The 12,702-nt window shown below is 41.8% G+C and overlaps 1 protein-coding gene across 1 annotated transcript; it reads left to right on the top strand.

Moving 5' to 3' along the window:
- Window positions 1–427: 427 nt before the first annotated feature.
- LOC119330417 (pyrophosphate--fructose 6-phosphate 1-phosphotransferase subunit alpha-like) lies at window positions 428–11,190 on the top strand. Its single transcript, XM_037603526.1, has 18 exons — window positions 428–607; window positions 1,027–1,199; window positions 2,220–2,332; window positions 7,351–7,539; window positions 7,702–7,769; window positions 7,897–7,980; window positions 8,258–8,311; window positions 8,580–8,660; window positions 8,746–8,839; window positions 9,121–9,194; window positions 9,265–9,375; window positions 9,457–9,501; window positions 9,589–9,645; window positions 9,761–9,865; window positions 9,944–10,060; window positions 10,197–10,300; window positions 10,483–10,648; window positions 10,726–11,190. The coding sequence occupies exons 1-18, from the start codon at window positions 536–538 to the stop codon at window positions 10,852–10,854; spliced, it is 1,836 nt and encodes a 611-aa protein (XP_037459423.1). The 5' UTR covers window positions 428–535; the 3' UTR covers window positions 10,855–11,190.
- Window positions 11,191–12,702: the final 1,512 nt, after the last annotated feature.

Genomic DNA, 12,702 nt, shown 5'->3' with positions numbered 1-12,702 from the left:
TTATAACCGTTAATAACCAAACTGTTTAAGCCCATAACCAACTATACCCAAATTGGTTTCTTCACATACCCAAACCAAAACCAAACTAAAAAAGATTTAGCCCAATAAAACCTGAACCAATCAAACCCAAAGTAATAACCGAACCGTTTCATCCAGTTTTTTAATAACCATTCTCAGGTTTACATACGCGTCTGAATGTCTACATATCCATCCTCACGCATAGACTGGATAGGAGGATTGCCTATCAGCCCGGATCGGGTCGAGTTGCAGATGCTCTGACATTTTCGTAAAGGAAACCGGGTCCTTTCGTTGGTGCGTGCAGGGCGCGTGACGTGTCTGCTTCGTTGGTGCAGGTGCCGCGCGCCTCCGTCTCCCTCGGGTATAAATGCCAGTCCTCCACAGTTTATTTATTGATTTCCAGCAACACACGAACAGGGGCTCCGTACCGCGAGAGACAGAGGAGAACACCGATCCCGCCGGCCGGCCGGCGACGTGAAACCGCGACTCCGGCGAGAGGAGAGGCCCGACCGCAACGATGGGCAACGAGATGTCGCCCCTCCAGAAGCACCGCGCGGAATACCGCCCCGAGCTCCCGCCCTGGCTCCAGGTATACCCCCGGCCTCCGATTCCCACTTTCCCACGACCGTTCGCCGCGGCATTGCCTCGCCGTGCGCCGATCCCTCGTTCCCGGATCATGCCCGATTCGCCGTCCCACAGGATCGATCTCGTCGACGGCATGGAGAGTGCGGTTTATCCGTTTCGAATATTTCCCTTCGCTTTCGGGTGGGGGTGGGGGGATTCTAGGTGCACCAGTGGTGATCCGATGCCGATGCCACCGCCCCTCCCCCACCGGATCTGAGATTACCACCCGTAAAGGTCGAAGGGAAAGCGATGGCACTCTAATCGCCGATCACTGATCCAATCATCCCGTTCGTAGAAAGCATCTTCCATGGCTGGGCTCATCAAGCCGATCGTTTTCTTGCTTTACAAGTTGATGGGTCTCTTTCTTTTCTGGGTGGAAACCAGGGCACCGCGGTGAAGGTGGAGTACGGCGACGCCGCGATCGCGGCTGACGGCGCTGACGCGCATGTGATCCGCCGCGCGTTCCCGCACACCTATGGCCAGCGGCTGGCGCATTTCCTTCCGAAGACGGCCAATGCGCCGGACGCTACGGTCATAACAGAGCACCCTGCCGTCAGGTACGCATCTTGTAGATATGATCTGGAAAATCTTCTAGATATGTTCAGTTTGTGCTGGCATCTAATGCGGCATTTTCCTTAAATAGCATATCTGTAATTTACTATTACTCCGTCTCATAATGTAAAATGTTTTTTAATACTACACTAGTGTCAAAAACGTCTTACATTATGAAACGAAGGGAGTAGTAATTAGCTTGTGATTTTTCCATCTTTCTACAAAACTTTCGAGTATCTCAACCAATATACTGTACATGAGATGCATATATGCAACGGGTTGTGTATGTGAATTATAGATGTGCTACTTTGTAGTTTGTACCATACGTTGCAGTTTGCACTAAACATGAACACTAGGCGGTCCAGCATTGGAGGGGAACGTTTGGTTCCTGGGTACATATGTACCTCATATGGAATTTTTTTTAGCAATTTAACAAAAAGTCAAAAATTCTGAAAATATTTTTGAAATAAACTTGACCTTTCATTATACTAGTGAGAAAAGTTCCACACAAAAAAAAATTCCCCTTTGACTTCTTTTCAAAAAAGACAGATTTTCGATCAAAATAGTGTGAATAGTGACCTATAATAGCAAATAAATTTTGTCTTTTTCGTTGTGAAGTCAACGTTGGTTTTTTTTGTGAAAATTTATATACTAGTGCGCAAGTAAGTCAAGTTTAATCTAAAAATAATTTTAAACTGTTTTGACTTTTTGTCTAATTATTTTAAAAAATATCCCATATAGGGTGTATATACATGCGGGAGCCAAAGGGTATTTCCCGTCCAGCATTGTCCTGTTTTAACTATGGCTGTCACTGTTGTAGTACTTCAGAAGGGCTACGACATTCAGACCTGCGTAATCAAGCCAAACAGTAGTTAGCTAATCTAATGTTGCAAGTTGTAACTCTATAGGATGGGACTAAAACCATAAATTACTTTGGTACTACATATTTCTGAAATACGTTCTGAGATGTCCCCATATTTTTTTCTCCATGCATCCTTTAATGTAAAATTATCTCTCGGGTGCAGGGTTGGTGTCGTCTTCAGTGGTAGGCAGTCCCCAGGTGGTCAAAATGTTATATGGGGACTATATAATGCTATAAATTCTCACAACCCAAGCAGCGAGCTTATCGGTTTTCTTGGTGAGTGGATTGGTTTATTCAGATTGTTCTTTCATGGATATGTAGCTTTAATATTCCAACTACTATTCAGTCTAACAATAATTCACCCATTAGCTAGAGCGTCCTAGCATTTTAGGAATGAAAAAAAAAACATGGATACAAGTCCAAAACAGAATTTTAAAATGCAGGAATAGTTGTTCTGATTTATTTATTTTTCTTCAAAAAGGAGGATATCCCTCGGCCTCTGCATCACACGATGCATACAACCATTTTAATAACCAAAGTACGAGGTTCAAAAATAACGTCTCAAGCAATCCGCAAACCAAAGTAAGGTAAAAAAAATGACACAACCGGCAAAAATATGGTAAGATGACTAAACACCTATCCTATTATTGGACCCCCATCTAAAACGGTTATAGGTATCCCGTGCTACTGTTTTCCTGCGGTTGCAACCAATATCTATAAGCTTTCTGTAATCCGCATGGCCGAGTAACGACCACATACGGATCCAAGCAGACACCCGGAATGACCTGCAAATTTTTTGCGATAGTTTGTCTGTAAAAAGTGACATCGTTCCGGCAGTTTCATATGGCCCAAAGTAATCCACACACTCCTACTCGAGCCACTGTCTTAGGCTCTACCCGGTTTAACTACGCACCAAATATACTGGATAAAGTGTTGGGAGGACTAAGGTTAAAGGACACATGGACGGCCACAATAACTTGGCTAGTGGACATTTGAGGAACAGATATTGTATTACTCATCCTGATCATAAAAACAACAACGTTTATTACCCTCCCAACTACACTTTGCCAAGTTGTCATTCGTCAGTATTACTCCCTTGTGAACAAACCACATGAATACCTTTATTTTTAGCGGCACCTTAACCTTCCAAATGTGAAGCGACCTTTGGGTAGGACTGGTGTTTATCAAATCAATATACATGGATTTGACTGAGAATACACCTGACACGGACAGACAGCTTCCAGTGTAGGGTATCCGGCGCATCAGAAAGGTTAACCTCCATCAACCCGTGCACAAGATGCAACCATCTATCCCATCGTTCCCCAGCACCCGCCTGAATTGGATATTTAAAAAAACATAACCAAGTGTTGTACGGACGAAAGCTTATTTATGTTGTACAATTTTATATAAAGAAGAATACTGCAAGGCTAGTGGCTTGTCCCCGAGCCAGGTATCTTCCAAGAATCTAGTATTACATTCGTTCCCAACAATGAATTTACTCCTATTGAAGAAGGCTGCCTTTGTCTTCACAGTAGATCAACCCTTGTTAATTCTGATAGAACGAATGAAAACCATAAGGAAAGTCTCTCAATCATATGTGAATGAGTGGAAAAAGGATGTTGTACAATAAGTGTTTAAATTCCTATAAGATTGAACCATAGTAGATCAACCCTTGTTAATTTGGTAGCATCATTCCTATGATCCAAATGTCCTTCATAGGTCAATTTTCTTAAGGATTCGAAACACGCGATAACCCGACGAAAGTCTTATGATCTAGAGAGGGCTGAGATTCTGTGACTAATTTATACTTGTTTTCCTTTATTAAGTCCAACAAACTACTGGTTGCTTCGCCTCCTTTCAAGTTATGATTTTTTGTGAACATTTACGCTAGAGGTGACACCCATAAGATCTCGCGACCAAATCATGGTTCGGGCACATCGGTAGCAAGCTTCCACGCATCCTTGTCCATGGCTAGTTCTTTGGTGGTACTCCAATCCTTCAGATCTCTCTTTACAGACTCGTCCCATGTCAAATTCGGTCTACCCCGACCTCTCCTGACATTATTCGCACTCTTTAGCCGTCCACTATGCAGAGCTTCTAGAGTCATGCGCTGAATATGCGCAAACCATCTCAGACGATGTTGGATAAGCTTCTCTTCAATCGGTCCTACCCCAACTCTATCTCGTATATCATCATTCCGGACTTGGTCCTTCCTCGTGTGGCCACACATCCATCTCAAGATGTGCATCTTCGCCGGACCTAACTATTGAGCATGCCGCCTTTTAGTCGGTCAACACTCAGCGCCATACAACATTGTGGGTGGAACCGACGTCCTATAGAACTTGTCTTGTGGCACTCTTGTCATAGAGAATGCCAGAAGCCTGGTGCCACTTTATCCATCCAGCTTTGATTCGATGGTTCACATCTTCATCAATACCCCCATCCTTCTGCAGCATTGACCCCAAATATCGAAAGGTGTCCTTCTGAGGCACCACCTACCCATCAAGGCTAACCTCCTCCTCGTGCCTAGTAGTACTGAAATCACACCTCATGTACTTGGTTTTAGTTCTACTAAGGCTAGAACCTTTCGATTCCAAGGTTTGTCTCCATAACTCTAACTTCATATTGACCCCCGTCCGACTATCATCGACTAGCACCACGTCATCCGTAAAGAGCATACACCATGTGATATCTCCTTGTATATCCCTTGTGACTTCATCCATCACCAAAGCAAAAAAGATAAGGGCTCAAAGTTGACCTTTAGTGCAGTCCTATTTTAATCGGGAAGTCATCAGTGTTGCCATCACTTGTTTGAACACTTGTCACAACATTATTGTACATGTCCTTGATGAGGGTAATGTACTTTGCTGGGACTTTGTGTTTCTCCAAGGCCCACCACATGACATTTCGCGGTATCTTATCATAAGCCTTATTTTACTCCCTATATCTCTCTATAAGTTGTTGTACCAAGAAAATGGCTTCCATGGTCGACCTCCCAGGCATGAAACCAAACTGACTTTTGGTCATGCTTGTCATTCTTCTTAGGCGGTGCTCAATGACTCTCTCCCATAGCTTCATTGTATGGCTCATCAGCTTAATTCCACGGTAATTAGTACAACTCTGAACACCCCCTTGTTCTTGAAGATTGCTACTAATATACTCTGTCTCCATTCTTCTGGCATTTTGCTTGCCCAGAAACTGTTGAAAAGCTTGGTTAGCCATACTATCGCTATGTCCCCGAGGCCTCTCCACACCTCAATGGGGATACAATCAGGGCCCATCGCCTTGCCTCCTTTCATACTTCTTGAAGCCTCGTTGACCTCAGTCTCCTGGATTCGCCACACAAAACGCCTGCTGGTATCATCAAAGGAGTCATCCAGTTCAATGGTAGAACTCTCATTCTCCCCACAGAACAGCCTGTTGAAGTACTCCCGCCATCTATGCTTAATCTCGTCGTCCTTCACCAGGAGTTGGTTTGCTCCGTCCTTGATGCATTTGAGTTGGTCAACATCCCTCGTCTTCCTCTCTCGGATCTTGACCTTCTTATAGATGTCCCTTTTGCCTTCCTTCGTGTTGAACCGTTGGTAGAGGTCCTCATACGCTTGACCCCTTGCTTCACTGACAGCTCGCTTTGCAGCCTTATTCGCCATCTTGTACTTCCCTATGGTGTCTGCACTCCTATCCAGGTATAGGCGTCTGAAACAATCTTTCTTCTCCTTAATAGCCTTCTGGACATCATCATTCCACCAACAGGTATCTTTGCCTTCGCTTCTACTTCCCCTGGACACTCCAAACTCCTCTGAGGCCACCTTACGAATGCAAGTCGCCATCTTCATCCGCATATTGTCCGCATCCCCTCCTTCCTCCCAAGGGCCCTCCTTAATGACCCTCTCCTTGAACGCCTAAGCTACCTCCCCCTTGAGCTTCCACCACTTTGGTCTAGCAACTTTGGCACGCTTATCCGACAGGACACGAATCCGAAAGCGGAAGTTAGCAACCACAAGCTTATGCTGAGGGACAACACTTTCTCCAGGTATCACCTTACAGTCTTGGCACGCACGCCTATCTCCTCTTCTCAAGAGGATGAAATCAACCTGGCTAGAGTGTGGACCACTACTAAAAGTCACAAGATGTGATTCTCTCTTTTTAAAGAGGGTGTTAGTTAAGATCATGTCGTAGGCTGGAGCAAAGCTTAAGACATCTTCTCCTTCTTGATTCTTGATGCCATAGCCAAAGACCCCATGCACCCCTTCAAAACCTGTGTTAGATGTACCCACATGGCCATTGAGGTTTCCTCCTATGAAGAGCTTCTTGCCAATTGGTACACTCCTAACCATGTCCTCCAGGCCTTCACAGAACTCACTCTTGGTGTTCTCATTGTGGCCTACTTGCGGGGCATACACGCTGATAACATTGAGAACCAAGTCCCCAACTACCAGCTTGACCAGGATAATCCGGTCATTTGTCTTTACAAAACATAAATGGATGTACTCTTGACCAAAATTTGCAGATTCACATTTTAAACCAATGTAAATGTTCACAAAATGATCTTCACTAATTGATGTTACTGTAGATCATAAAACATCTATTTTGTGTAGCATACAGGTAGATACACATTTCAGCGGAATTTACAAGTTCACACTTCATGCAACAATCCAGATCTCTTTTTTATACATGTGATTTTTTTTATTCTCTGACTTCAAATGGGTGCGCGAGGTGCATGTGTGCAAAATGCAGTCAGCAAACAAAAAATCAATTAGGGACCTCTCTGATTCCACTATTTTTCTAGGATTCTACATGGTCCTGCTTGATTTTTATGATTGTTTATCACAAGTATTTTCCCAGATACTCCTTAATGCAACCCATTTCACAAAAATGTTGATCATTTGCTGTGGTTTGCAATAGTGCAACCAAACTTCCTTTGGTACAATTATTGGGGTTCTCAATGTTATAGGAATAGTCTATCTAGTGTCTTTGGAATCCTTTGAATCAAGCAGGACCTATTTAACTGCACTTTACATATCCAAGCTCACAAAATCATGAAAAATTCTAAGAAAAACGTATGTTCGGATCTTACTAAGTGTCTCATCAGTGTCAGACAGCCAGTTGGCTAAACAGTGCTAGGTGCCACTATTAAATCTTTGGAATGCAAATATGTGAAGCCCTCAGTGCTTTTTGTCCCTACATATACGTGTGAATGCATAATTTTGACTTAGACATAATTAGATATCGTATAATGAATCCTGTATCTGTTCCCTTTTACTGATTATTTCTAATTTTTTGTGTTGAAACAGGCGGAACTGATGGCTTGTTTGCTCAGAAAACTTTGGAAATCACTGAGGAAGTTTTTTCTTCCTATAAAAATCAAGGTGGTTATTATATGCTTGGCCGAACCAGGGACCAAATCAGAACAACTGAACAAGTAAAGGCAGCAATGACTACTTGCCAAGCTTTGAAGTTGGATGCTCTTGTAATAATTGGAGGTATCATTTATTACTATCTATTAAGATACTTTATTGATATTAGCTGTTATTTACTCTGTTATGCAGAGGCCGGGTGTAATGCTTAAATCTTTTAAGTAATAAAGCGCCCCTTATTGGAAAAACCCTGTTATTTACTCTGCATGCCCTCTTTTCTTTTTGTAGGTGTCACATCCAACACGGATGCTGCTCAGCTTGCTGAGACTTTTGCTGAGTCGAAATGTTCAACAAAGGTGGCTGAAAATTGTCTAATAAAGCTAGTTCCTTCATTATAATCGTTTGTACTGGTTCACATCCCTGTGGTAGTAAGTATTTTCCTTACAAAGTGCAAATCGCCTGAGACAATCTGTTTTTTAACAGGTAGTTGGTGTTCCTGTAACTTTGAATGGTGACCTTAAGAACCAGTTTGTCGAGACAACTGTTGGTTTTGATACCATATGCAAGGTACATTAATTTATATAGCAAGCTATTGAGTTGCTTCCTTATTTAGCATGTGGTATCATTTTAGAGATGCACTGTCCGCCAGTCCGCCTGTTACATTTTATTGACCTGTCTAGAGGTATGGTGAGTAGCTGCGAGGAGCATCTCATTCTCACTACTCAGTTTGATCATCCTTCTTTTTTACTATGGTTTCGGCATTGTTTGTTTTAGTGTTACCTTACTAATTTTGCTATTTAATTTACATTTTTTACGGTAACATGAATTGCTACTTATTTAACAGGTGAACTCACAGCTCATAAGTAATGTCTGCACTGATGCTCTTTCTGCTGAGAAGGTAACACATAATGGATGGTCAACCTCCACCTTAACACATTTCATGAGTTTAAATACTTTTTTTGGTGAAAGCTAGTAAAGTAGTCCTAAGTTCAGTCATTTTCTTTCTTCTACATACCGTGCTACCGGCCTATTACTCATAAATTTGCCTCCATTTTATAAAGGCACTCTGTATTATCTACATAATTGCTGAATTTTATAACACACAAAATTCAAGTACGCAGTCTACATTTTTATCTCTCTTAAAGCTTCATCATTTTTCTCGGCAGTATTACTACTTCATTCGCTTGATGGGGCGGAAAGCATCTCATGTGGCCTTGGAATGTGCTCTTCAGTCACATCCAAATATGGTTAGGGATGCTACTTTTATTTTGAATCGACTTGTTTGATCCATAATACAAACATTACAAACTAATCTGACTTGATAATGCTCAGGTCTTACTAGGGGAGGAGGTTGCTGCGTCAAAACTTACAATTTCTGATATTACAAAGCAGATATGTGATGCTGTGCAGGCAAGGGCTGAAAAAGGTAGGAATCATATGGTTCTTACAAGCTTCGTATTGTAGTGTCATGTTGCCATTGTTTATAATAGGCGGTAAGGCGACCTAAGGTGAGCACCAACCGCCCTGACGCCTAAGCGTGTAAAGCGGGCATAATTGTAAGGCGCTGCCAGGGCGCCTTGCTGCCTAAGCGTCCAAGGGGTGACATCTTGTAAATAATGCATGTTGCCATAATATCTTGGGCACATAAATATATCATGCAGTTGCTATTATTCCTTATGATTCACAGTATCATACTATCTTGCACAGATAAATACCATGGTGTTGTACTTATTCCCGAGGGCCTTGTCGAGAGTATACCTGAATTATATGCTTTGCTTCAGGTCAGTATCAGTACATGAAACAATGGTGTTGTTTATTGAATAGTTCACTGAGCTTAGCTTATACTTGTAGGAAATTCATGGGCTACATGATAAAGGTGTTTCCATTGAGAACATCTCTTCTCATCTTTCGCCTTGGGCTTCTGCACTATTTGACTTTCTGCCTCCATTTATCAGGAAACAGGTATGTATTTCTTGTTTTCATATTCAGAAATCCATAATTTGGAGAAGATTTTATTGCTTCAACTTTTTTTTTGTCGTGCAGCTACTTCTGCATCCAGAATCTGACGACTCTGCTCAGCTTTCTCAGGTGGCACAGCAATTCAGTCTGTGATATTAGCCTATCCTTTTTGTTTTACATTTGTTCGGGCATCAGATTTATATGTGTATCTTGCAGATTGAGACTGAGAAGCTTCTAGCCCAGTTAGTTGAGACAGAAATCAACAAACGTCTGGTGAGCATATCCTGCAGTCATTTGTGGAGAACTAGTTTAAGACCTATGAGTTATTAGTTCACTTTTAAAATAAGCACCACCTTTATCAGTGCATATTGTTTATTGGCTTATTTAGGAGGAAGGCACTTACAAAGGAAAGAAGTTCAATGCAATTTGCCACTTTTTTGGCTACCAAGCAAGAGGTGCCCTGCCGTCAAACTTTGATTGCGATTACGCCTATGTAAGTTCCACCTCACTTCTCTATATCATGTTCCATCTGGTTATTCTCCTTGATGGCCGGCCAATTGTTTGATTCCAGGTTCTTGGTCATGTATGCTATCACATCATAGCTGCTGGTCTGAATGGCTACATGGCCACTGTAACTAATCTAAAAAGTCCTGTGGACCAGTGGAAATGTGGAGCTGCTCCTATTACGGTGAGCATATGGGATTGTTAGTGTTTGTATGTTTTTTAGATTATGTTCCTTTAAGATTTGCACATGATCCATCCCACACAAGTTTATGTGAAGCACAAAGTGATGCATAACCATTTCTGCATTTGTTCACGAGCAGTCTATGATGACGGTAAGGGGATGGTCGCGCGGTCCCACTGCCAGTCAAATTGGGAAGCCCGCTGTCCACATGGCAAGCGTCGACTTAAAAGGAAAAGCATACGAGTACGTATGATTTCTGGTTTGAAATTAAGTGCCATCTTTTATTCACTAGTCATCGTGTTCTTCTATTCTCCATTGCCTGTGAAGAGGAAATTCTCCATTGTTTCACTGGATACATACACCGTGGAAAAGGATAAAAAGACATGTGCTCGTATTTACCAAAGTAATCGTTTTGTGCCTTGCAGGCTGCTGAGGCAAAACTCTTCCAGCCTCCTGATGGAAGACATCTACAAGAACCCTGGACCGCTGCAATTCGAAGGACCGGGGGCCGACGCAAAGCCCATCTCGCTGTGCGTGGAAGACCGGGACTACATGGGGAGGATCAAACAGCTGCAGGAGTATCTGGAGAAGGTACATCGGCCAACAACTTGGTTATCCGACTGGTAACAGTCCTTTTATTGGTTCTCATGATTATGCATGCCACGCAGGTGAAGAACATCGTGAAGCCTGGGTGCTCGCAGGATGTGCTGAAAGCTGCACTGAGCTCCATGGCACATGTGACGGAGCTGCTGACCATCATGTCTTCTCCGTCTTACAGTGGCCAAGCGACCATCTGAGAGCAAACTCGGAGCGTTCCATATGCCGGAATCCCACAGGCATAATTTTCCTTTTGTCGGCCGTAGAAACCGGGATCTTGACAGGCTCTGTTCTTTATCTGAGTTTTAGACTGCAGAGTGTGGCAAGTTTGGAGATTGGGATTTGGGAAGAGTTAGAACAGGAATAATTGCCCACTTTTATGGCAGAAATCAACGTCAATATAATCAGTGTGAGTTAGAAGCTCCGGATAATAACAAAAAATACTGTGTAAATGGTAACCCTATTTTTTCTTCTCTTATATAAATGCAATCCTTACCCGCTAGAGAAGCGGCTTGAGTCACACTAAAGTGGCACCATAGCATTTTTTTGTCGAGACAACATGGCACCATAGCATTATTTTTTATTTTTTCGAGGGATACGTGGCACCATAGCAAAGCCGAAAAAGCTGGAGTGAGGATTTTGGGCTCCCGGGCTCTATGGAGCCTGCATTTTTCAAAAAAGTTTTTTTAATCAACCTTTCAAGTTTCAGATTAGTTTTTTTTAACACAGTACAGCCGCAAGCGCTCCCTCCGTTCCTAAGTATAAGGCTTTCTAGAATCTCTAGAAAGACTTATATTTAGGAACGGAGGGAGTACATATGTAAAATTTAACAAAGAAATACGTTTTGATGTGAGTTACACAAAAAGAACATACTTTTATAGTGAAGAGTATATGTGCACTACATGAATTTTATTTGTAGTTCACATACAAATGCATTTCATCATCAAACTTTACAAACAAGTACTCCCTCCATAAAAAAATAAGACCGTTTAGATCTAAACGGTCTTATATTTCTTTATGCACATACGCATTCTTTTGTTTAATTATTTTCAGATTTTTAAACTTAAAATCATTTTTTAAAGAGAGCCAAAAGTAATTTCTGAGCACCTACAAATTTCAAAGAGTAGATTATACCGAGGGTCCATAAAATTGGCTGGTGGTTTTATTTACTTCGAGGATGAACACATGGATGGCAACTGAGTTGGTTCACTCGGTAGTCCTCGCCCGAAGGTCCAATTGATCAGAGAACATCGACTGTGTTCTGGCCAATTGTGGGAAGTGTTTACGCCGAGAGGTTGATTTAGCGGCCAGGAAATGTCCATGGGTAATGAGTTGGATCACATGGTCTAGACCGGTGAGGATGCGAAAGGCTTCCTAAAGTATATTTTTTTTCATAGTGTGTCTAGGGCACATCTAGATGTGCTCTAGTTATTGCACATCTGAGTGAGTGAATTAAACATAAAGAAAAATTGAAAAAAGAAAAGGAAAATATCCACATGAATCTCGACGTAAGATCAATGACATAGAACTTAGATATGCGATACTTATGACACATCTAGATGTGCTTTAGCAAAACTGTATTTCATAAATATAATCCTTGTACTGTGTCCTCTATCTCTCTCGGTTTCTCTTCCTCTCATGACAAATTCTTCTTCTTCCTTTCTGCAAGGAGACAAATATAGTTCTGTTTTTGGAACTTATGTGCTCGTTTTTTGTCAATAAATCTGACGTCAGTTTTTTAACCATGGCAAACATTTTTATGATAAACTAGATAATTGCCCCTGCGTTGCAACAGGAGTATAAACATTCTAATGGATTAGCCCGTTACTGCACGTCTATTATTATATTAATGTGCTAAAATCTTGGCAATTTTTTGTAAGCAATCGCCATGATTTACCTATCATGTTATTGTTAAGCACTTATTTGGTAGAATTTAATCACTTACCAAAGAAATATGTTTTTGCTTTGGTAAGTTAATAAAACATGATACAATTGATTCCATTTTAAGGAAAATCGATGGAAAAAAACTGAAATGGGAGAAAAAAATC

Source organism: Triticum dicoccoides, chromosome 7A (genome assembly GCF_002162155.2).
Source record: "Triticum dicoccoides isolate Atlit2015 ecotype Zavitan chromosome 7A, WEW_v2.0, whole genome shotgun sequence".
Taxonomy (NCBI): domain Eukaryota; kingdom Viridiplantae; phylum Streptophyta; class Magnoliopsida; order Poales; family Poaceae; genus Triticum; species Triticum dicoccoides.
This window is presented reverse-complemented; position numbering and strand designations above follow the sequence as displayed.

What these genes read in the sequence shown, in the direction of transcription:
- LOC119330417 (XM_037603526.1), top strand. Translation starts at nt 536, where the DNA reads ATGGGCAACGAGATGTCGCCCCTCCAGAAGCACCGCGCGGAATACCGC. An exon ending in CGAGCTTATCGGTTTTCTTG is followed by an intron (nt 2,333 to 7,350) that starts GTGAGTGGATTG and finishes GTGTTGAAACAG; the next exon opens with GCGGAACTGATGGCTTGTTT. An exon ending in TTCAGTCACATCCAAATATG is followed by an intron (nt 8,661 to 8,745) that starts GTTAGGGATGCT and finishes GATAATGCTCAG; the next exon opens with GTCTTACTAGGGGAGGAGGT.